This window comes from Psittacula echo (genome assembly GCF_963264785.1).
Source record: "Psittacula echo genome assembly, chromosome: 4".
NCBI lineage: Eukaryota > Metazoa > Chordata > Aves > Psittaciformes > Psittacidae > Psittacula > Psittacula echo.
The window spans coordinates 84832709-84858993 of NC_137738.1; the positions used below are offsets into that span (position 1 = coordinate 84832709).

General features: G+C 36.6%; 1 protein-coding gene across 1 annotated transcript in view; it reads left to right on the plus strand.

Annotated features, from left to right (window-relative positions):
- CSMD1 (CUB and Sushi multiple domains 1) overlaps window positions 1-26285 on the plus strand; it is a gene marked incomplete at both ends in the record, with an annotated part of 1184444 nt that overhangs the window by 212308 nt on the left and 945851 nt on the right. The window contains one exon of the mRNA XM_080616376.1: window positions 6220-6436. Within this exon, the coding sequence (XP_080472502.1) occupies window positions 6220-6436 (217 nt within the window). The remainder of the gene's footprint in view (window positions 1-6219; window positions 6437-26285) is intronic.

Sequence of the window (26285 nt, forward strand, 5' to 3'; positions counted from 1 at the left end):
TCAATTGACACATAGTCAAATGTAATACATTCAAGAAGAATCAAGACTTTATTTTAAGACTGTATGCTTTTCAAAGCTATTGGAGTTCTCTGAACAAGTCAGCCTGAATGGAAATAAAGGTGATCAGAATTCCAAAAGACATTCAAAAAGTGAATGTCTCCCTAGTAAAGACTGTAAAGGAAAGAAATCAGGAGCATGAGGAAGTCTGTACATTGTTAAAAGGCTGGCTGAAAGTTGTGCCTTAGGGATAGGAGAAAATGACCAGTTTTCATAATGGACGGAGTCACCATATCTTCCCAGAGAGATCTGTGCTGGCATTTGTGTTATTCAGAACGCTCATAAATTATCTGCAGAGGGGGAAAGCAGTGAAGTGACCATGATGATAGGAAGTTAAGGGTTAATGAAGATGAGAACCAGTTGCGAAGAATTACAAAAAAGGCCTTATGCAACCAAGTAAGGGGGTGTGTAGTTGATGAAATTCAGAGTAGATGGATGTGATGCACACAGTTATAAACTGTAAGATATCTACAGTGGAAAAAAAAAAAATTCCTAAATTTCCATGTAAGATGAACAGCTCTAGCCTCACTGTAATTCTGGAGAAAAGGAATCTTGGTTATAGTTCATAGCGCTATAGCAATGTCAAGCTAATGTTTAGCTTAGCAAAAGAACAGATCAAATTTGTAGGAGAGCAGAAAAGGGATTAAATATATCACTAAGTGATATGTATACATTTTCAATATTACAGGAAGTTCTGTCTCATGAAGGGTATAACAAAGCTGCAAAAGGTTCAGGGAAAGGGGATAAAATGGCTTTAGTACATAGAATAGCTATATAAAGTAGAACTTTTGTACTTGGAAAAAAAAGAGTCTGGGATATGATAAAGGTCAATAAGATGGTAATTGGCATAGAAAGCATCAATAAAGTCATCTGTATCTCCACTTTTCATACAAAAGCTTAGTAGGCATAAAATGAACCTCACAGATGGTAGCTGCTGGAGAAACACAGAGAAGGGTTTTTCACGTTTTAGGTTTCCCTCTACAATGCATTAAAGATCCTAGAAGTTAGTATAAACTCAGAGCATGACTGGAAGAGTTCATGGAAAAGTAATCTTTCAAGGGCTATTAAACAGATAGATGAGGCTACTGGAATGTGTCCATTTTAAGAAATCCCTAAGATGCAGATCTTGAAGGGGAAGGGAGTTTTCTGGCACAGTCCTTCGTATCTCCTTTGGATTTGATGTTGGAGGAAAGATACTGAGCTGAATGAACCTTTGATCTGGCTGAGTGCAGGTGTTCTTATTTGCTTATTAAATTTACTAATAAAACTGTACCTCATATTAGAATCTAAAGAATGAGGGAGATATGATCTTCCCAGACATCTCTTCTCAGCCTCACTACTAGTTGCTGCCTTCCTCTGTAGCTGTGGAATGGAATATGCTACTCACAGTCACAAGAAGAATAAATGGGACTTAATTTTCTTTATGATGATTGTTCAAAATATCTGTAACATCACTCACTTTACTACAGCTAGTTTTGACGCATTTTATAGTTTGCTTGTTCAAAACCCACATCTTGCAAAAAAAAGTGTTCTATGTAACTATGTATATATATACATATATATCTCTATGTATGTATAAATATATCACTCTTCCACAAATACCTCGTGAATTACAAGAAGAGAGATTATTGTCTTCTTTTTTTCTTGTTTTTATCAAAGCATTTGAAACTTGAAAAAAAATTAAAATGAATGAATCTGTACTTTGCTAGTTCTAATTATTAGATACTGGTAAACGGGGGGTAGGAGGTGATAAACCTAGTCATGACAAATATAAAGGCCCAGGAAAAAAAAATCCAATCTTTAGAATATTTTTGAAGAATCACAGAATGGTTTGGGTTGGAAGGAACCTTAAAGATCATCTGGTTCCAACCCCCCTGCCATGGGCAGGGACACCTTGCACTAGAGCAGGCTGCTCAAAGCTCCATCCAACCTGGCCTTGAACACTTCCAGGGATGGTGTGTCTTCAACTTCTCTGGGCAACCTGTGCCAGTGTCTCACCACCCTCACATGAAAAAATTTCTTCCTAATATCTAACCTAAATCTGAATCTACCCTCTTTATGTTTGTCTTTTGTGTGGTTTATTCAAAATCTTATGACAAAACAGTACTTAAATTTTATTGATTCCTAGCGAATCAGTAAAAAACCCTTTTGACCTCAGTGTTTAAGGCAAAATTGCAGTCTTTTAAGTTTTCTTGGTGAGCTCTCACCAAGGGGTCACAACTGAGCAATGTTGAACCTGAGTAGCTATGAATAGGGCTGGTCTGGTATGGATATGAAAAGAACCTTCCTAAGATAAAATAAGGCTGAAATAAGTGTAAACAATTTTCAACGACAAGCCAAGAGCATCAGTTTTCTTAAATTACACTTTTTATATTGTAAAATTAAAATAGCTGTTCTGAAATATCTTACAGACAACATATGACAGCTAATGCTAGCAGCGTAGTTTATATTCATATAAACAACAATGCAGTGTCATACTAATAAATTTTTTGGCAGTCTAATACACCTTTAAAATTAAAATAACTCAGTGTACTGGTGCTGTACACAATGACTGCATGACTTGTGAAAAATGGCAACGTTTATTTTTTTATTTGACACAAGGGCCAAAAAAAAATTAAGTGAATTGCATGGGTAGACTTTTTTAGGGTGTTTTCACTCATATTCAGCCTATGTTGTCTTCTGTGTTTACATTCAGCAAAGCACAACTACTTAAACTCTGCTGATACTAATATTCTTTTAATATTTTCTTGACAGTGTGTTCCATTTCTCTACTTTGTTGACACTTTATGCTATTAAGACACCCATAAGAAACAAAATATTCTTGATTAATCTCATTAGTGTCCTCTTAATGGTCTGTGGTGTCACTGAAGTCAGAAAATGCTTTTTTTTGTGGGATATTGCATTGCCAGGTCCTAATTTGCTGCCAGCTGTCACCCATAAGTCTCTTCCTGCTCTCCAAGTTATTCTCCTATTGAATCTCTCTTAGGTGATTTGATGGTGAATTTACTCCTCAGCGGAGGTGTAACATTTGACAGTTCTGAAGGTTTCAGACTTGTATATATTGACAAAATAGGTATTATACAGATAGCAGCTGATCCTTTTTTCCAAATACTTCTCTGTTAACATGCTTGATGTCTTAACTGGACAGGGACAGACCTGGAAGGATGTCAGTTTTCTGGGTCTGCACAGATCTTAAAGTGTCTTTTGAGTATTGCTTAGTTCAGAAGCAAGATCTTCTTTGCAATTGTCAGTGGGTTTGCTAAGATTGCTAAGAGTTAACTGTCTATTAAATTTCTGGGATTTTTATTGGTGTCTTTACTGAACACTAAGTAAATAAGTATGTATTTATATATATGCATATAAAATTAAGAGCAAACCTAAATAGAATTTCACAGTAATGATTTTCCTTTATGGTTCTCCTTTGCATCATATTTCTTGGGTGCAAAGAGAATAGGTAGCATGTTTATGAATAGTTTCAAAACCAGGGGGATATATATACAGGAGAGCAAAAGCAAACTGGAGAAAGAAAAGGCTGTGCATGGTAAGAAATGCTTAAGTTTAACAGAGTAAAATGCTATCTGCCTCGTTTGTCATTAGTTTGGTTGTTTTCCAAGAAAATAATGCACAATAACTTGAATCTACAGTAAGGAATACGAAGCAGCTTTTTTGAATAAAACTCAGAGCAATCACTGACAGTTCCAAAAACTGCAAGAAGATAGCAAGTGCCTCTATAAGGAAGCTGTTGGTTATGGCTGTTTTGGGGGTGGGAGGGCTCACTTTCTACCCCAGCAATATTCAGCTTTATGGTAAACCAGATGTAGGATTCCCTAAGAGATTGGGGAGGTAATTTGTTTGTCTCCCTAGAAGTCAGAAATGCAGTGAACATACGGCATTTACATATGCAACTACGTATGGTGCATTATGTTCTTCATACACCAGAATTACAAATTTCTGCTCCTAAAAGGTGGTTCTGTCTTTAATAGATTTTAGGTGAATTGCTAACTTAGACTTGAGAGCTCTCCTCTTTCAAAGCAGCCCTTTCACACTAGAGCAGTAGGAAAGCTGCTGTGCAGCATGGCTTGCAGGGCATACGTGATTTACACAAACCAATTTCTGGATGTTGAAGACAAAGTGACTTATTAGAATATTAGGGTGGTGGGCTGTCACTATAATTTTGCTTTTCTGTTTTCAGAACATTATTTCTGTAGTAATTGAATTATTTTAAATTGCTTGTGACACTTGTATGACATTTCTCTTGTGGTTGTAGGAAGAGGAATACAATGCAAAGCATCTGCAAGAGTGCTGACAAGTTACAGGGAACAATACATAACTGAAACTTTCATGCTAAGTTCATGGTGTAATAGGTTCCTTCTTCAGGAATGTTTGATATTACCAATGTTTCATTAATGTAAATCAATTGGTAGATATACTAGAGAAGACTTTAATTTTAAAGGCTTCTTGAATCCCAATAGCCTATTTATCTCTTCATTAGAGTTTTCATTATATTTGAGATTGAGCAGAAAATGATTACCTATTAGTTCTTTAGTTTTAGCAGCAAATCCCTTTTTTTAAATCCATTTTATTAAGATTTAGTAACTTCCCAAAATCATTTGACAGCACTGCTCTCAAAAAAGTTCAGTCTCAGAGACCCACTGCTGGGAAGTTAAAAAAAAATAGCAGCCTCATTTAGGTATAACAATAAAATGCTGGGTTTATACTTGTTCTGAAGTGTTTAAAATGCATGTAATAATCCAAGCGTTACAGTTCACAGGATGTCCTTAAACTTTCCTCTGTTCAAATATTTCATTAATGCTTCTCTCCAGCTATGAGCCAGTACAGCTGGTGTGTGTGGTATTAACAAAATCAAGTAGGAAATTAATGAGAGTGTGCACTGTAAGTCAAGGTTTCTTGCTGAGGACATCCTGTTAATGAGCTACCGTACCACCACAAGGGCTGTAGGATGTACAAACCAGTCACAAATGCCTGTTAATTAAACCCTTGGTGTAATTTTTTTAAGAATACTAAAAAAAAATTAAAAATAACATTTTCCTGATCACAATAAAGATGGCATTAAAAATGTTATAAAACCACAGAAATGTTGTGTTTTTGAAGTATAAAAATCTTAATGTTGGTTGCAACAGAATGTGTAATAAACGTGTGTCTACGTTTTGCTCTCTGTGTTGAAAGTATGTTTCAAAACAGCAGAAACTCTAATACGTTAGTATTTATATGAAAACTTTATAAATGCCATTCACCAAAAAGTTCTGAGCAGTCTCCAGCATTAAAACCACCAGTCTGTTGGATTTATGGCATCAAGGCTAATGCTTAAATTTCACATTTGGATGAATAAGTCGTACACTGTTAATACTACATAACCTCAAATAATGATTCCTTGCATGAAAAGATAGTACATGTTTCAGAAAATCCAGCACTGAGGATTTCGAGTCCAGAAGAAAGAATTATATAAATGCAATTTTATATGGTGTTTGTAATCTAGAACACATTATCCTGCCCCTCTACTCTGCTCTCGTGAGACCTCACTTGGAGTATTGTGTGCAGTTCTGGTGTCCTCGACATAAAAAGGACATGGAACTGTTGGAACAAGTGCAGAGGAGGGCCACGAGGATGATCAGGGGACTGGAGCACCTCCTGTATGGAGATAGGCTTAGAAAGTTGGGGCTGTTCAGCCTGGAGAAGAGAAGGCTGCGTGGAGACCTCATAGCAGCCTTCCAGTATCTGAAGGGGGCCTATAAGGATGCTGGGGAGGGACTGTTCATTAGGGACTGTAGTGATAGGACAAGGGGTAACGGGTTCAAACTGAAACAGGGGAAGTTTAGATTGGATATAAGGAAGAAATTCTTTACTGAGAGGGTGGTGAGGCATTGGAATGGGTTGCCCAGGGAGGTTGTGAATGCTCCATCCCTGGCAGTGTTCAAGGCCAGGCTGGACAGAACCTTGGGTGACATGGTTTAGTGTGAGGTTTCCCTGCCCATGGCAAGTGGGGATTGGAACTAGATTATCTTAAGGTCCTTTCCAACCCTAACTATTCTATGATTTTATGATTATGGAATTAAATTTACATATTATTAGGCACGTAAGAATATATACTGGGGGAGGGGAAAAACACCAAAATACCTGATGTTTTGCTTTCTTCTTTTTCAGGTCAGAACTGTGGAGGCTTAGTACAGGGACCAAATGGTACTATAGAAAGCCCTGGATTTCCTCATGGTTATCCAAATTATGCCAACTGCACGTGGATCATTATCACAGGAGAACGTAACAGGATACAACTGTCATTTCATACTTTTGCCCTTGAGGAAGATTTTGATATTTTGTCGATTTACGATGGACAGCCACAGCAAGGGAATTTAAAAGTGAGGTAAGGGGCCTTTTTTATTTCCTTAATATCTTTCTGTCTTTCTCTCTTTACCTCTCTTTTTCTTGCACAGTTCAAGGTCAGTTTTGGTAAAGACCCAGAGCACAGGAATATGCCACATTGCAGTGGCTTATTTTTATTTATCTGTCCCCTTGTGGAATCCAGACTTGGCCCAGGGGTCCTTTCCTGAAGCACCTGAAACCCATTTTTTGAAAGAACTCTTACTGAGTTCACATTTTGCTTTTCTACCATGCCTACAACATTTGAATCAGAGGATGGGTATGCTGCTTGTGCTAACAAGCAGGGGTCTGTCACTGAATGTGGCACAGAAGAATTGGTGGGCAATACAGCAATTTGTGAGAGACTAAATCTTTCAAGTGACTATTGCCTACCTTGCAGATGAGTTGAGCTGTGAGTTGTTTGACTTTGCCAAAATCAAAATTATTTTCCATCTCTAAGTAAATACAATTATTAAACAATTAGAGACCTTTAAAGGTCAGAAACTTGGGGGTCTTAGATGTCTAAATACCACTGAAGTTACGAAGAGACTTTCTGGAAGCTTTTTGATCCTGAAGCTTTTCACAACTTCAGATTTTGGTGCATTAATTTCATTGGCGTCTTGTTTTGGGTTCCTCAGTCATTTTCTGGATCTGGACTGCAGAGCTGGAAGGCAAACATTACTTTCAGTGCTGCTCTGTCATCTGTTCAGGCATGACATTTATGGAGTACTGTAAAACACTGCTGTCAGTTCTGTTGTCTGATTACTCTTTTACATGCCAGTGATCTATATTATACAGCTAAAACAAATGTGGGAACATCACCAATTTGTTCAGCTTTTTAGTGGGTATCATCGCGCATTTTTGACAAGAACAATGTTCTGATTGATTGTTGACTCAGTTCAAAAAGTTATGAAAACTGTAGAAGGTAGTACACAGCTACTGATGCTTGAGGTGCAGCATATGTGCTTCATTTAATGTACTTAATTGGCCTATAGTACTTGTATCACCTCCATACAAGGGTTAATATTACTTTTTCAGTCAAAAGTTTTTATTATCAGTAGCCTGCTTGTTTTGCACTAATCTGTTAACAGAAGATTGTTTCAAGGAAGAGCACCAACTGGTGTTCTGTGGGTATGAGCATAGAGGACAGAAATTACAAGGTATGATTGAGATCCCACTGAAGGCATTGTAATTACGCTGATTTCACTAAACAAGGATTTAATTTCCAACTTCCACCAGTGAAGCAAATATTTTATTTATCACTGCTTATATTTGAAAGTTACCTTCATAAATGTTATAAGGAAAAGAAACAGAAACATCTGTTGGCATTCCAACATGCAGAGTTTAAAAAAGCAGAATTTGAATGCCAGATTTCTATTGACATCTCATAGCCTGTGACATACCCTTTGTTGCACAAAGCACATTCACAGGTGTACCCTCTCCACAACTGCACTTTTCAAGACAATAAACTCAGCAGATATTGGAAAATTACAGTCTTGTTTTTTTTAGCTGACAGCATGCAAATGCAAGAGAGCATCTTGGAACTTCTGCTTCAGGGTATGCTTTTTTTTTTTTTTTTTTTTTTTCCAGAGATAAAAATACTCTACTAGATTCTGGGTAATTATATTTCTTTAGCCGTCATACAAAATCTGGAGGATTTCTTTAAAAATAGCTGTGTAACTATACAGCTCTCACAAACTATAATAATTAAATAATATTCATCCCATATTTTGTACAGCATTTTTCAGCTGCTAAAGCAAAATTGGATAAAAATGAATAGTAGGTTCTACAAGTTTACTGTGCTGCCTGAAGGACTTTTTTGTATGCTAAATGGGCACCAAGATACTTTCAGTACATACTGATTATAAAACCCAAGAAAATAGAAACATATATAAAATTCATTGAAATAATGTAAGAAAGGAATAAATTGTTTTATGCTGTTTGTGTGTAGTTAAAAAAGACAAACAGGGAGTGTTAAGATGTATATGAAGACTGTGGTTAGTGCATTAATAAAGGATATACTGATTTGAGGGATAAGTTACACATGGTAGTAATCCGGTTATTGTAAGCTTTGTTATGAGGAGGTTGAGAAGTAAGATGATAGCAGAAAGAACAATGTAAACAGAAGATAGGGCACTAAAAAGTGCTATTTACATCTTCCTATTTTTCTAGATAAAACCCAATTAGTATTTTGTCATTTTGCATAATTACTGAGATGTGCAGTCCAAAATTCTCCCTGAAAAGATTGTAACAGCTGCTTTATTTTTATCAATATAAAGTTCTTAGAACACAAAATAGGTTTTGAAATATATAGAGTCTATATATATGTATGTTTCAACCTGGAAAACATAATTCAGGAGTACAGCACAGGCTGGGTTCTACTTGGGTGGGGAACAGCTCTCTGGAAAGGGACCTAGGGGTCCTGGTGGATAGCAAGCTCAATATGAGTGAACAGTGTGCTTCTGTGACAAAGAGACACAAGGATGCTGGGTTACATCAAGGGCATCGCCAGTGGAGATAAAGAAGTCATTATTCCACTCAACTCAGCACTTGTCAGGCCACACCGGGAATACTGTGTTCAGTTTTAGTTTCTGCTATACAAAAAAGATATGGACAAGAAGGAGAGGGTCAAGAGAAGGGCCACAAAGGTGATCAAAGGACTGGGAAGCCTGCCATATGAGGAAAGGCTGAGAGAATGGGGTTTGTTCAGCCTTGAGGAAAGAAGGCTCAGGGGAGACCTTATCACCATGTTCCAGTATTTAAAGGGTGGCTACTCCTTTTTACAAGGAGTCACATGGAGAAGACAAGGGGTAGTGACCACAAGTTATTCCTGGGGAGATTCTTACTGGATGCAAAAGGAAAATTTTCCACAATGAGAACAATCAGCCACTGGAATAATCTCCTCAGGGAAGTGGTAGATTTCCCAGCACTGGGCACTTTAAAGATTCAAATAGACAGGGTGCTGAGACATCTTGTCTATAGCATGATTTTGTCTATAAAGGTTGGACAAGATGATCCTTGAGGTCCCCTTTCAACCTGGTAATCTATGATTCTCTGATTCTGTATCATATATAAAAAAAGGAAAAGTGTAATTTTAAGTCTTATGCAACCTGTTATGATAATGCTTTGTAAGATACTGTAGTGTTAATTGTATAAACAAACGTGAAGTTAGATAATTAATTTCACTGTATATTATAATCAAAACAGGTGTCTCTCTCTATGTTATTGAAAAAAACCCTGATTGTAAAGCTTAACTATTGCATTATCAGTTGGTGGGAAAAGATTTGAAAATACAATCAAATTCTAGTTAAGGTGCGAGAAGATGTAAAATGTACTTTTTATTTGCATTTTAAATTGTAAAGGAACTGTCAGTTGCTATACACAGTTAACCATTGGCATGCAGAATTCATATGGACAAAACTCTTGGGGAGAAGAGGCACAAGTGTGGTGCACTGAGACAACAAAGTTATTACTCTACCAACATGACATGGGGGTAGGGACACACACCAGCCCTGAAGAGGCTCAGTGCATAGGCAGATGTGAACTGACAATATTGACCTATTGACTTGCCTACTGCCAATAGGCATGTTACCTGCCACAAGCAAGTGAATTCAAAATAGCTATTTCAGGAGTTTATGGATTGCAAAAGTAATTCAGGGCTGATTGTACTCTGTCTTCCACAGATGAAATTAATTAATTAATCTTAGCATAAGTCTTGTTACGTATGTTTTCCGTATATGCGGAATTCCTGAATAAGGGTTTCATAGAGAGGTGTAATGGGGCTGGGTAAATAGAAGTGCCCGTATCAAAACCTCTGTTGCTGAAGAGGTGAGGTGGGGTCTAAGTAAGATGTTAAGATCCTGAACTGCCAATGTTACAAACATGGTGAAATGAGACTGAGACTTTGTATTTGCAATTGCCTTCCTCTCAGTTTATGTCCTAGGATTCCACATTTTTTTCTATATCAAATACAGGTAAATGCTGTAACCTCTGTGATACAGTCTCTTTTCAAAAGTTACTGTTTTAATGTCACACACTTAGTTTACTTAAGGGTTAGTTGCAGAAGACCTGTGCAACATATTTTGGATTGTTTTCAAATAATCAATTCAATCTTTCAGACACTCCTGAAAAACTATTGAAAATGGATTCCAAGCAATTTTATTTTTTTCTCACACAGAAAAGTTCTTAATTAAATTATATACACTGATGGGAAGATGCAAATATACAGGCACGAATATTTTTTGTTTTGCACATACACAGCTGTCAGTTATTCTGGACATACATGATATATATTATTTGGAAAGTGATTTTAAAATGTCTGCTTGCTTTCATGGTTTCTCAGGCCTTCCAAGCATTATGCAGTTTACTGCAGCCTAGGTAATAATACAAAAGACACTGCTTGTTATTAGTCGTATTAGTTGAAATACACATTTTTTGTTTTAATAGAGCAGTAATGCAAACAATGGAAGTTACTAATGGACCATGTAATAAAATAAAGCTTACCAGAAGTTTTCTGACAAGCATATATACAATGTATGTTAAATAGCAACACGTCCCTTCTGCTTTCTTGAATCATGTAGAAATAATAGGAACTTAATACAGAGTGTTCACTTTTTCATGTCTCCAGCAAGCAATAAACCTTAAGAATATTCCGCACTTCGTAATCCAAGCATGGAGATAAAAATATTCACTATCTTTTGGCCTCCTGTTTACATCTTTTTTCTCAACAAACCAAGATTTATCATATAATCATATATTCAACATGTTTTAATTTTTATTATTTTTTGTTTGGAATTTGGTTTTGTTTGTTTATTATTTGCTTGTTTGTTTGGAAAACAGTTTCTATCTTCCTTCTCTCCAGGATCAAGAGAACAGGGAAGCAATGAGGGGGTGATTGACAACTGCTGGCTCTGCAGCAGCAAAAGCTTTGTGCAATTTACAGTTCTTTTTTTTTCTTCTTCACCATGAAAATGTTTTATGTCTTTTTTTTTTTACCTTTCTATTGCACATCATTTTCTACAAGTTGGTCTCAACATATAGGATTTGTGTGTGTGTGTGTGAGCTGGTGATTTTGTGAAGAAAACAATATAGGATTGAATATAGTCGCCAGCTGAAGCTTACCTAGAACACAGCACAAAGTAACATAAACTGAGCTAGTTTTCAAATTTGTGAAACAAGATTATTGAATAATTCCGGCCGGATATTCTGGTATTTTGTACCTCTGTAAGAAAAGGAAAATTATTATTGTATGATTATGCAAATTGATTACTGAGTTCCTGCCAGTTGAGACTCCTATCAATGACCATTGTTCCCCTTTTTATGTTAAATCAGATTTTTCTTGGCTCTTTCTCCTATTAAAGTATTAGGAAGAAAGAACCATTTACAGTAGTGGGCTAACATGTTATTCATTATATATTACATATCTATTTTTGGAAAGAAAGGAAACTATGACCTGATCATCTAAATGCTGACAGATAGTTTCTGCCAAAGGCAAAAAGAGCATGCAGTAGGAGAGGTAATTTATGTGTGCAATACTGGCAGGTTCAAGCTCATAGGTGGCTTCCCCTCCCACCCCCCATAGATCAATAAAACGCAAAAAATCCTGTTCCTCAAATTTTTAGCTTCCCAATTCAAAATCTTAAGCTTGCTAATTTTGTTGGCAAACCTACATACTAAGAAGATTTAATGAAAAATAAAATTAAGTGTATAGTCGAATAAGGAGTCTGATTACTAAAAACAAGCTACTTCATCAGGAATTATGGGCCATATTACTTACATGGTTTAGACTGATATTAAATGATGGTCAAGTGCAATTTTTTTTTTTACAAAACTCATGGAGTATTGTTTGAACTCCCACCTAAGAAAATCCATTTCACATTTAAGGAATTATTATTTCTTGGGGAAAACAAACAAACAAACAAACAAACAAACTAAATCTGTTTAATCAAAACAATGCATGAATTTATACTGCAAAATTCTGCCTCAGTTGCTTAAAGCTTTTACAATGTAGTTAAATCAGCATGTTTTCCTAAAAAAAAAAATAATTCATGTGACACTTGACATAATGAAAATGTAGCTATGCTAAATCTCTTTGTGCTCTGTGGAGGTAGATGTCTTTTTTCTTTTCATTTGAAACTGGTCAAAATACATACACAGGTGTTGCATCTTTGCCTGTTCTGTGCTTCTCAAACTGGATCTATGTAACAGCAGTGATTTGGTGCATTTGTTTGTTGTGCTTCACAATCAGAAGTATTACCAGTAAGGGACTCGGGGAGAGGTGGGATGTGGCTCCATAAAATGTTGATTTATACAGTTTTAGAAACTTTAGCATGTGTTAGGTAATCTTGCTGTGTCATAGTTGCACAACCAATTCCGATTTAGTGGGATAATACAAAATAGGTAAAAAAAACCCACCTTTCCAATAAAGAACTTCTAAAAACTTCTAAAAAAACTTCTATAAAGCTTCTAAGTGTTTCATATGACAATGTTTTAGAGTAGATCTTTGATTTTAGATGAGGTGCACATTTGCACCTTTCGTTATTGTGTATAGATATATTACAAATATTTAGTTATTCAGCTAGAAAGAATCATATTTATGATCATACTAAGCTGAACACCCATAGATTCCTTGGTTAGTAATTTTACAAAACGTATGGACCTTGGATGTCCATTATCCAGTATCTAAGCTACAAAATCATAGAAAATTGCAAGTTGTGAGTGTGGGCATGGATGTATATAGGTGTACTTGAGTTTTGAAGAGCTCAGTTTACAACTTTGCTTTACAAAAAATCTAGAATAAGCTTTAAATGTTACTTCAGTATTGGCCAAATATAAAAAAGAAAATTGCCTTCATAAGTATGATGTTTGCTTGATGTGCATGGAGAATGCGCACGTGATCTACAATATTTTATGGAAAACCTCTTTGATTCTGTCAGACTGATGAGTTTGCAATCTGCAAAAGTACAAATAATTTTAAGATATTTTTCATCACTGCTGAGTATACAATTTGGCATTTCATGCTTTTTTGAGAGGGTTTTATTTTTGCATTTTCCCTTCATTTATGATGATTTCTGAAGCTCCTAAAACCCCATGATTTGGTGTAGTAACAATCTATACACTTTTTGACACTTAAATATGATAAATTCCCATAAGATCTCACATTCTTTTTATTCTCAAAACTCCTTAGAAATAGGATACTAGAATCCATTGAGAATGCAGATGAACACAGTTTGAGGAATTACAGATCTTAAAACTTAGATGCACCTTAAAAAATCTTTTAATGTAGATACGACTGACAACTTTACAACTAAACAGGTGATAATATTAACCTGATTATGCTGGTTATGTAAGGAACTTTAACTCTTAAATACAGTAATTTGTGAGAGTGAAGGCAATTGCATACTTCTATTATCTGCACCCTAAACATATGTTACCCGTAGATTGTACATAAAGCCATTTCATATCAGTCTTTCTGCGTTGCCCATCTTGTTCGAAATCAATCTTCTTTTTATTTTAGATAATACATTCTGAATTGACATAATTATGTAGAGAAGCCCTGCTGATCAGCATCCCTAAATGCTGTGTGAACAATGACTATTCCAACATCTCTTGGTCAGAGATCAGTCATTTCCCTTTGCATATATTCTGACTGCAAGCTAATAATTATATTACAGCCTTTAGAAAAGCAGCAAGACAACTCAGTGAGAGGAAAGGCCAGTTGTCAAAATCTGCACTTTTTTGAGATTAGTTTCTGTACATGCGTTTCATGGAATTTTTCAGTTTCTATATAACCGTGATAGATAACTTTTTAATTAGTGCCTAATCTGCATGCTATGAAAAAAGAAATAAAATGACTGATTGCTTGTTTTTGTCTGTCAACTGGCAAATTAAAGGAAAAAAAAAGCTTTATAAAACATAATAACTAACTGATTCATCATATTTCTGATGCATGTAATTAGGTTAAACTGTGAATCATGTTCTATCTGTCATCTGTAAATTACCTTCTAGTCTTAACTGACTCTTGTGATTATTGACTGAACAAACATAGTCTGGTTTTGGATCACCCTGCACTGGACCAGGATGTAGTGATCATGGACAAATACAGCATCATAACTGTTCAGGCATCTGCAGTCTCTCTGCTCTGAATTACTGCAGTGGAAGTTCAGCATCCTGTCCTCAGTGAGCTGGTCACACACAATTCTGCTTGTAAAACAAATCTTGTAGACAAGTGTTCTCATAATCTTGGATCTTCGATATTACTTAGAGACTTTCTTCGGTTTTCTTCCTGTTTGCATTCACAAAAGCATCTGCTGAAATTATTAGCAGCCATGGGGTTTGACAATTGTTTCTTTTTTTTCCACCTAATGGAGACTAAAATATACTTCTGCTGAAGTCTCAGGTTATTTCTGCACTCATACCTTCATTTGAGGGAAAACAATGCATGTTCATCTCCATTCAATTCAATGAATTTATTAAGAAAACCAACTAGTCAGTGTCTGAATGAGTAGAAACATTGTATAATGAAATTGACACTGATAACAGGAGACATGAAGGTGAATTTTGATAATAGGCTCAATACCAACTTGTCAGAAAACAGTTCCCTTAGAAGACTTCTTGCTGTTGACTGTCCACTCTTCATTGATTTATTAATATTCTCTTCCCCTTCCAGGCTGTATTTATATGTTGCTGTCTTTCAGCAAAAAGATAATTAAAAAAGAAAATTCTTTCCTATCTCCCATCCCCCAACACACACCTGTGCACTGTGGATTTCTTTGCAGAATCTGCTGTGACCAGTGTCATGGAAGAAAAGCAGAATGGCAAAGGAAAGAAAATAACAAATGCCAATATAAGACTGCATTTTTGCCTTAGTTGCTAAGACAGACTAGTTATCTAGGCTTCTAAAGTTAAATACACATAATAAGACCATAAATAACAAAACTGTGATGAATTTTAATACAAATTAATAGACACCATATAAAGATCTAGTTAATATTTTTATTTTTTTATATCATTCTTATTCTGCAATTCATGATTTAGAGAAAAAAACATGCTACAGGACTCGTTAGTGAGTACGTTAAAGTTAGGTCTAATGAAGAACATACAAAACCTGTTCTTAAAACTTGTAAATTTTAACATTTACATTTGAATACTGAAGTTAATAGTGCCATATGTATAATTTTTTAAATAAGCAATTGATTTTAACAGGGTTTTTTTAGAGTAGAACAGCAAAGCACCATTTAAACAATAAATAATAAAAATAACATAAAGCAGGGGGCACAATAATCCCATTGATCCAAAGTAACTCTTGTTGATAAGGGTTCTTTGAAATATACCTATAGGTATTAAAGTTTCCATTATTCAGAACATAGCCTCCTAAATACTGCCTGCAAAAATGTCCTTAAAGTATGGGTGGATGTCTGTGTTTGCCTTTTGACACAACTTTCAGCTGATGATACCTTTTTCAGAATAGTAGAGTGAGAGGTGAATTCCTTTTATTTTTTCATGGATTTTTAAAACAACTTTCAGCACTTTCTGTGGCTTCTGTTGAAAGTGAATTTGATCTCTGATTTTCCACAATAACAGAATTACATTAGGATTTTCTCAATCACCCTTTCCTCACCCCTGGAAGTGAGCTATGTTATTTACTGTTTGAGTAAGGAAAACCTTTCATATTCGTAGGGCTCATAGACAGAATAGCAAGTACATTGTGGAGTGCGTGGGGTGAGGAGGTGACAACTGGGGAATAATGGTGAGAAGGAAGAGAAGGTGAAGAATGCCAGAAACAATGTTTTAAAAAGATTGTAGGTACACTATACCATGCAGTTAGGCACATATATGTAATTTAACTCCTGCACTGAAAGACTTTAATTTATTATAGAAATCTCTCCACCATGCCTACTGTATGTGTCTCATAGCTCAGAACTGGTTTTTTCCTATGTCATTGCAGTTTATATATCTGAGATACTGATTTTGATACAGACTGTACAAGCATGGGGAAAACTGGCACAGATTGCCCAGAGAAGCTCTGGATGCCCCATCCGTGGCAGTGTTCAAGGCCAGATTGGACAGTGCTTTGAGCAATCTGGAATAGTGGAAGGTCTCCTTGCCCATGGCAGGGTGGTTAGAACTAGATAATTTTTAAGGTCCCTTCCAACCCAGACCATTCTATTACTCTGTGATTTGTAGTACAGCAAATGTATTATGAATGACAGATAGGAATTTTTTAAGTATTTAAAATTATTTAACTTTGATGATGCATTTCAACTGAAATAGCCAGTGACAGGTAGGTTAGGGAATTCGCCTGAGAGATATGGAAATACAGATTTAATCTCCTTGGTTACTTGGTTGAAATGACTGTGTAAGACCTGATGTGTAATGGTAAAATAGAAATAGATTTAAATGCAGCTTTTTTTTTTTGTTTGTTTGGTTTGATTTTTTTTCTTTGTTTGTTTGGGGTTTTTTTGTCAGGTGGAGAAAATCTATTGCTTTGTGTAATTAACTGAAAACCCACCTAAATTTAAAAATCCTTTATGCCCAAGAGGTATTGCATTTTTCTAAGTGAATGAGTGCAAATGGTCTCTCACTTACAACCTTCCTGTTGCTTGCTGAACAGTCAAGTCTAATGCTGCCAAAGACATCATCAACACTTCTAAATGAAGTTACTAAATGAGCTTAGTCACTTCTCCTTTGTCACTAAATGAGCTTAGGAATTTGGGAATCATGCATATCCTAAGAATCTCACCAAACATTTGTAGTAATAGGCCCTTTATGAGTTTGCCTTCCTGCGTATTGATCTGTTTTTCCAAGAGATACAGACAATTAATTTAGTCTACCCTTAGTGAGCATCTTACCTTATCACTCTCAACTTCCCATATAGTCAATACAGAGAAACAGGCAATTTTAGAGCAATTTATCTAACTTAAGTTACTTATCAATTTTAGGTTGACGTGAATTATACCATAGAAATGCTTATTTTCTTCATAGGTCATAAAGATTTGATTTTGAGTAAATTCTAGAAAATATTTGTCCTGCCAGCTTGGAGGTGAAATGAGCAAAGCCCATGCTTTCCTTTTTTTTTGAAGAGCATGCGAAGTATATAGAAGATACCTTGTAGAACTTCCTGACTCAGTCTTTAAGGAACCCCATTGTATTGCAAATCTAAACTAGATTATATGTATCAAGAAAATCCTGTAAACAATTCTAAGCATATCAGAAGTTGCTTTTTTTTTCTTTTTCCTACCTCACAATCCATTATAATCACATTCATTTTTACCTCAGCTATGTGAATCACTTTCCTAACTTCCATGCAATTTTATTGTATTTTATTTTATTAGAAAACTGTGTAAAACTCAGTTATACCCTTTCATGGAATGAAAGGCCCCATCTAGCCTGGCCTTAAACACTTCCAGGGATGGGGCAGCCACATCTTCTCTGGGCAATCTGTGCCAGCGCCTCACCACCCTCACAGAAAAGAACTTATTCCTAATATCTAACTTGAATTTACCCTTTTTCACTTGAAAGCCATTCCCCCTTGTCCTATCACTGCTTGCTCTTATAAAAAGTCCCTTATAAAAATATACTCTTATTAAAATATGTTGTAATGTGTTTAATGAAAAAGAAACAGAGGAATGTGGGACCATTGTTCTTATGCTTAGTGGGTTCCTGTATGGTAAAACAGAGTTCTTAATAGATATGCAAGTTTTATTTCCAGTAGCCTGTTAACACACACTTTGTTAGGGAGCAATATCTGAGGGAGATAGATGCTGAGTATTTCAGATCTATGCTATCCTTTACTACACTTAAAGATTATAGCAGTTAGAATTATAATTTTGAGAGATTCCCTCAGAACTTGAAGGAAAGTGAGACAAGATCCTTGCTTCATCCATGGTGATGAAGTAATAAGGTAGGGGTTCCCAAGAGAACCACACATGGATTTTCCTGGACCATGTGTTAGCAGATTTAAGGTAAAGAGGAGATACATCCTCTTGTCTCATAGTTTATGAATTAGCCATCATAAAATCAGTTAAACTTTCCAATTAAAAATATTGGGGGTTTTTGTTTACATTTAAGCTGCTGTATGTCAGAAAACGAAATCAGAAATTCGTCTGTGACAATGAATGCAATTTTTGAAAACCTGCCTTAGATTTTTCGCTGAATGAAAAATGGTTACACATTATCTAAAAACAGAAATTAGGAAAGTTATTTACCTTATGGTGAAGATGGAATACTGTGGAAATCATTGATTAGTAGCATAACTTCATGTAGCAAGAGATGAAACGTTATAGGGGTGTTATGGTAAGCAATCATAGTTAAAATTTATAGAACAGAAAATTGTCATAAAAGGTAAATATTCCTTCTGCTTATTATGACAGAAGTGGTGACTAGAGAAAACAGTGACATTAAATGAAAATATGTTTTAAATAAAGCCAAATTTTATTTTGAGGAATTCCTTTTACAGGGTGATATTAAATATGTGAGACAAACATGAGCAGCCAAGTTAGAAAATATCCAGGGAATGGTAAAGCAACTCTTATTTCATACAAGCTAGCCAAACAACAGTGATGGGAAATAAACGTATTAGCTCATATTTGTCCCATTTGCTTGTACATGTCACGTCTTTCAAAGGCTGGTACCTGCCAACAAATAACATAGTAAAAAAAATTTAATCTCTAACTTTTGTTTGAAAATGTTATTTCCATACACTATGAAACCAAAAAGTGGGGCTGTTGTGCCTATATCAAATATTGCACCAATCACTTTTATGCTGCACATCATTTTATTTACTAATCATAATAAGAAAGAGTTATTTAAAAACACATGGCTTTTTCTTAGTTTTGCTTTTTCTTGGAAGTGGTTAAGTACTGAAAAATGGTTTTAAAAAATTGTGAAGTAGCCTTGAAATTTGAAGCACAGTCACTGAATGAGGTTAGCACCCGTGTACAGAAAGGAAGAATATAGTATCTGGAGGTTAAAAATTACAGTGCGGAGTACAATAAATGTTCCACAGCACACAGTATGTGAGGCTCTGCCTGGCAACTCGGAAGAAAACCTCTTCTCCCCCAGCCATAGCATCACCTTTTTTTCCTGTAAAAATTGTGGAAAATGGATGAAGCTGAGAAAAGACTCCTTTTCCTTATAAAGAGAAAACAACAAACCATCAGAATTTCTGTTGTATGCTACAAGCATGAAATAGCAAATTGAGCATAACAAGTAAACACAAGGATCATGAATAAGATTCTTTGTTTGTTTGTTTGCTTGTTTTTAATGTTTTAGGGCCTTTAGCCAAATATTCTAATGTCACGCTGTGTGAAAAAGATGTTAGTTTCTCTGCTTGCTGTGAGTTGTTCCAAGTTTGGAAGAGGTTGCCACTAAGAAAAAAAATAAAGATGAAAGAATACATTAGCATGAATAATTCAACATTCTTTAGTGAGAAAAGAAAAGCAAGTTATTTACATATAAAATAAAAAAATTACACTCCAGCAGTGAACGAGTACCTAATATCAGATTGAAAACAGGCCAATTTTAGGCTCATGCATGGGAAGTTTGCATGTGAATTCCTTACTTACAATGAAGACAGCTGATCACAGCATTCAGTGTATGGTGACCTAGCAGTGCATGTGTTGACGTCTGTGAATAGAAACAAAATTAAGCAAATTGAATTTTAAACTTGGTATCAGTTAAACATCTTATTAATAAAGACTGAGATAGTGGATATTCAGTGCCAGTTTAGAAAAAGTTAAATCAGATCTTGCTGCAAGAGTAGCAACTGTAGCTTCAAGGAATGTTCACAACTCCAGTTCTGGATTGCACTAGTGGCTGCACAGCAGTGACAAAGTCAGAAAGGCCCAAAGAGCAGTGTGACCGATAGTGTCACTGCTCATCATTCAGAGGCCCCACAACTGGTCTGTGTCTGGCTTTTTGTTTTGTTTTGTTTAAATCCAAGGTTTCCTTGAGCTTTTGTCTTCATCTACCAGAAGAAACTACTTTTGTCTCAATCGGGATTAGATGGCACCTTTTATGTTTTACCCATCTGGTCTTATTTTCTTGGTCTTATTTTGGCAGATTTCCCACCTATGATCTTCCCATAGCTGCCAAAATAAAACTTCCCTCATGCACTGATGCTGATTTGTCACTTTTTGTTGACAGAGCATCTTCTACACCTGAGTATTGTGTGTCAGCAATGGAGAAGATATGGACTTGGAGAACTGAAAGAATGCATATGAGTGGACATAATCTAAGTTTGAGAATCTCTAAAAATTATAAATAACTATGCTGGGGGTTTTTTTGTTTTGGTTTTTTTTCAATTCCAAGAAGCCTTGGATTCAACAACCAAAAAACCAGACAAAGTCTGTAGACACATAGGATTTGTCTTGCAAAGTGTTAGAGGAGAAAAATGTCTTTTATTCGCAAGCTAGGCTTTCAGAATCTATCTTTCTTCGAATGTTTACTCCAAGTATGACACTTGGGAGGAAAGAGAAAAGTACAAACACGTATAAAAGGAACAGTTCATTAACTAACATGAATTCAAATATATGTAGATGTGGATCTTGGGGATGGTCTAAAGTATACAAAAGATGCTTTTTCTACATTAAACAAAATCATAATAGAAGGATTCCATGATAAAAATAAAAAGCCACAGCCAGGAATTCTGAATTCTCCTTAAAAGCTGCTTCTGAAATCCTCATTTTCAAATGCTGCACTTCTCCCACTGCTAAAGTGAGAAAGAAAAGGAGAGCAAAAGAACGATGTGTTATTGCTGTCATAGAAATGGATGATACCACAAATCACAAAACATATACAATGCCAAAGAAACTAGAAAGAGATGCAGCTCCTATAGATTTAGATAAAGAAATAATTTTTTGCAATTATTGAATTATGCATTTTAAATTTTAAAATAAAGCATTAATTTCTAACATTATAATAAGGAGCACAGTGATTTGTTTTATAAAAGCCAGTTTTCAAAGCTATTCAGCATATTTGGCAGCTTTTTACTAACTGTTCATACTGTGTTGCTTTCACAGTATAGTCTTGTCCTCATTTATTTTTTGTTGCTGCAACCATTAATCATAGGTTCTCTCATTCTTTGCATAAAGGCTTTGCCGAAAGGAAAGATTGCCAACTTTAGCATTTCAAGATATAGAGTACAGAAATGAAAAGTTATTTTAATATTATGCATTCTTTAGTTATTAGTACTGCTCCACTATTTTCTTTATCTGTGTTTCAAATCCTCTGTCTTGTCATTGATGGAGAGAGAGGATTTTTTCTGCTCCCAGTCTGAATAAGTCTTTGCAAGCTTAGAAGCACAAGATAAAGCTGATAATATCTTCTTCTCAAGAGGAATGCATTAGCATATCCTTTCCTATAAGCTTTAATTTCCAGTGCTCCGAGATGTTGCTCATGTGTAGGAAGACTCTGCCTAAAAAGAAGGATGAATATGCTTAGCTAAAGCTTTAGCTAAACTATCTCTCTTATTTCATGGCAATGATATTTTAAGAATCAATTTGTGACTTTAAGATTGTTTATTTTGCTTATTTTACATATTTAATATAGCTAGAGGCATTTGACATCACACTGTGGAAGTGAATTATGATGTCTACTGGTTCAATATTGATATGAGCAGGCAGAGTCTGAGATATTGAATATACAATTTGAGGTTTAATTATCATAAGAAATTTACATAATGACCTTATGCTTGATTTTTCAAGTGGACAGCTGTAAAGATTAATCCAATAAACCATCTTTGCCTGTTTTAATAGTCCTTACTGTCTGTATTTACATGTGGTATTGATTCCTATGAAGGTTTAATAAAGTTTATTCATTGCAGAATTGAATTAGAAAGACTGCACTTGTTATGGTATTACCTCTTTCAAATTTTATATTTGAAATCACTTAATTGGTCAAGCATTTGAGTAGTTCATAAAACTGTATTCAATTTGAAAAAAAAGCCTGTGAAGAGAATAATTCCATTACATGACAGAGGATGTGCTACATTATTTAATGAATGCACCTAAAAAGCCACACGTATCAGAAATCTAAATCTAAGTGTCCTGAAACATAGAATCATGGTATTATCTAGGTTGAAAAGACCTTCAAGATCATCAAGTACTTGGTTGTGGTCCTTTTAACTCAATTTAACTTATTGTTTTCTTCAAAGAATGGCAATTTCACATTCATTCTCTCATAATTCAGTGTGATTGAGTTAAAGTAAAAGCTTAAGTCAGCCAGCCCTTAGAAGCAGGAGACTTCTTAAAAGATTATTCTATTTTTAAAAATATTACTTAATCTCTGTTTTATTGTTTATGAAAAAATAGTGTTTTCATCTATGGGTGTTCTCTTGTTAACTGCTTTAATCTTTATAAGATTGTCAGGGGTCTTGAGTGGAAGCTGTAGAAGTATATAATATAATTAGTATGGGCAGGTAAGCTAATATTACTGTTCCTGTATCAGGATTTCCATACCTATAAGATGAAGCTGTTTTCCTTTGATGAAAGTGCTCTGAGATGCTATTTCCAGAGTGTTCACATTCCTTTGTTGTTTTCAGAAAACTCTTTCAAAATACTAAGCATGCAAATCTGTATTTTCTGCTATTTTCTGAGCATGTTTTAACTTTATTTATGCTTAAAGGCTTTTAAAGCCTTGGGACCATACTCCAGGGAAGCAAGCTGCCAGCACATGTGGAGCTTCCACAGCTCAGCAGTAAAGCAGTCTAGTATGTGCTACATCAAGTCTTTTGTTCGTAATTGTAAAGACAGATCCAATGAAGGCAGCTGTACTAACACTAAAGTGACGTTTATGGGCAATAAAAGACACACTTTTGACGTAACACCTCTTAGATCTTTGAACAGGGGAAGTAAAGTGGATATAGAGCAGTAAGTATATTGCCTTGCATCAAATGAATGCATACAACAGAGGCATTGGGGCAGACTACAGTGTGTCACTGGAAAATATCTTCCCATTTCCCCAGTGAGCCATGGAAATGTTGCTCTGTCCTGCTACCTTATACCATTAGCAACGCCCCCATACTACTAAAAGAAAGACTTCATAGCAGACCAAAAGCTTTTCTCAGATTTTGTGAGGCCATTAAGAAAATAGGTGAATAATTGGATCTCGTGTTTCGCTTTCCTCCACCACAACTTATTCCACCATTTATGCTTCTTATGTCTCATCTAAGATGATTAGAAAGAGAGCTGCTGTGAGACTAAACAAGCCCTCAAACTTGCTGGACATAGCCTGAACTGCGGTGTATTCTGTAATCCCAGAAAGACAAAATCCTTATGTTTTAGTTAATTACATGAAGTTTATGCTGGAGCGAATTTCAGAGCCAGGTTCAGAGCCAAGTTCAGAGCAGAACCGCAAAGTCAGCCGATACAACTGGAGACAATGTAAATTTGTTTGAAACAGTTTTGAAGGAAACGTGATAAGAAGCTGTCAGATCAGCTTCTGTGAGCTGGCCAAGAAAGAATCAGCTGCACACAAAGCAATGCTAACAAGTTTTTCCATCTTATGCAATAAGCACATTGAATTCAGGGATTAATTTTTGGACTGCATTATTGTGAAGACTGAAATAAATTCAAGATAAAAGGTATTTTAATCACTCAAATTTCTTCTTTCCATGGGGGTTAAAACTGTAATATTCTAGTTTAAAAAAATGTATGAATAGATCCTTAGAGAAATCAAAAGGCTCCCCCCACCGCAAATAAAATAAGAAATCAACAGCCCAAAGCCAAAAGCCTTCTCAGAGAAATAAATATTAGTTGGCATTTTCTGCTTGGACTTCGTGTCAGCAAGGAGGAAGGGGAGCCCTATATTTCTTTCAGATCAAAGATATTTCTTAGAATTTTTCCATTGTGGGTAGGGAAAGACAGTCTGAGGGATTAGGTAGGGATAAAGAGAAAATATAGGATTAGATCTACATCACAGTATTGATGAACTCTTAGCAACACTGCTAGCCTTGCTGGTTTACCTGATTACTGCTAATCACCTGTTCTGAAACCCTTTCAAGTTCTCTATCAAAATCATAGAATCATAGAATCATAGAATAGTTAGGGTTGGAAAGGACCTTAAGATCATCTAGTTCCAAACCCCCTGCCATGGGCAGGGACACCCCACACTAAACCATGTCACCCAAGGCCTCATCCAACCTGGCCTTGAACCAAGGATGGAGTATTCACAGCCTCCCTGGGCAACCCATTCCAGTGCCTCACCACCCTCTCAGTAAAGAATTTCTTCCTTATATCCAATCTAAACTTCCCCTGTTTCAGTTTGAACCCGTTACCCCTTGTCCTGTCACTACAGTCCCTGATGAAGAGTCCATCCCCAGCATCCCTGTAGGCCCCCTTCAGATACTGGAAGGCTGCTATGAGGTCTCCACGCAGCCTTCTCTTCTCCAGGCTGAACAGCCCCAACTTTCTCAGCCTATCTTCATAAGGGAGGTGCTCCACTTCCCCGATCATCCTCGTGGCCCTCCCCTGCACTTGTTCCAACAGTTCCATGTCCTTTTTATGTTGAGGACACCAGAACTGCACACAATACTCCAAGAGAGGTTTCAGGAGAGCAGAGTAGAGAGGCAGGATCACCTCCTTCGACCTGCTGGTCACGCACCTCTTGATGCAGCCCAGGATACAGTTGGCTTTCTGGGCTGCGAGTCCACACACTGAAGCCGGCTCATGTTCATTTTCTCATTGACCAACACCCCCAAGTCCTTCTCTGCAGGGCTGCTCTGAATCTCTTCTCTGCCCAATCTGTAGCCGTGCCTCGGATTGCTCCGACCCAGGTGTAGGACCTTGCACTTGGCAAGGTTAAACTTCATCAGGTTGGCATCAGCCCACCTCACAAGCATGTCGAGGTCCCTCTGGATGGCATCCCTTCCCTCCAACATATCAACCGAACCACACAGCTTGGTGTCATCGGCAAACTTGCTGAGGGTGCACTCAACTCCACTGTCCATGTCACCAACAAAGATGTTGAACAACACCGGTCCCAACACCGATCCCTGAGGAACACCACTCGTTACCGGTCTCCAGCCGGACATCAAGCCACTGACCACAACTCTTTGCGTGCGGCCATCCAGCCAGTTCTTTATACACCTAGTGGTCCACCCATCAAATTGATGTCCCTCCAATTTAGAGACAAGGATGTCATGTGGGACAGTGTCAAAGGCTTTGCACAAGTCCAGGTAGATGACGTCAACTGCTCTGCCCCTTTCATCAATTTTGTAGCCCCATCATAGAAGGCCACCAAATTGGTCAGGCAGGATTTCCCCTTAGTGAAGCCATGCTGGCTGTCACCAACCACCTCCTTGTTTTTCATGTGCCTTAGCATGCCTTCCAGGAGAATATGCTCCAAGAGTTTGCCAGGCACGGAGGTGAGACTGACTGGTCTGTAATTCCCCGGGTCATCCATTTTCCCTTTCTTGAAAATGGGGGTTATATTTCCCTTCTTCCAGTCATCGGGAACTTCACCTGACTGCCATGATTTTTCAAATATGATATCCAGGGGCTTAGCAACTTCATTCACCAGCTCCTTCAGGACCTGCAGATGGATTTCATCAGGTCCCATGGACTTGTGTACGTTTAGGTTTTTAAGATGGTCTTGAACCAGATCCTCTCCTACAGTGGGCCTAGGGTCTTCATTCTCACTGTCCCTGCGTTCGCCTCCCAAGACTTGGGTGGTGCGGTCAGAGCCTTTGCCAGTGAAGACTGAGGCAAAGAAGTCATTAAGAACCTCAGCCTTCCCCAAATCCTGGGTAGCCAGTTCTCCCGATATCTTCCGAAGGGGGCCTACGTTGTCCCTAATCTGTCTTTTACTCGCTACGTACCCATAGAATCCCTTCCTATTATCTTTCACATCCCTAG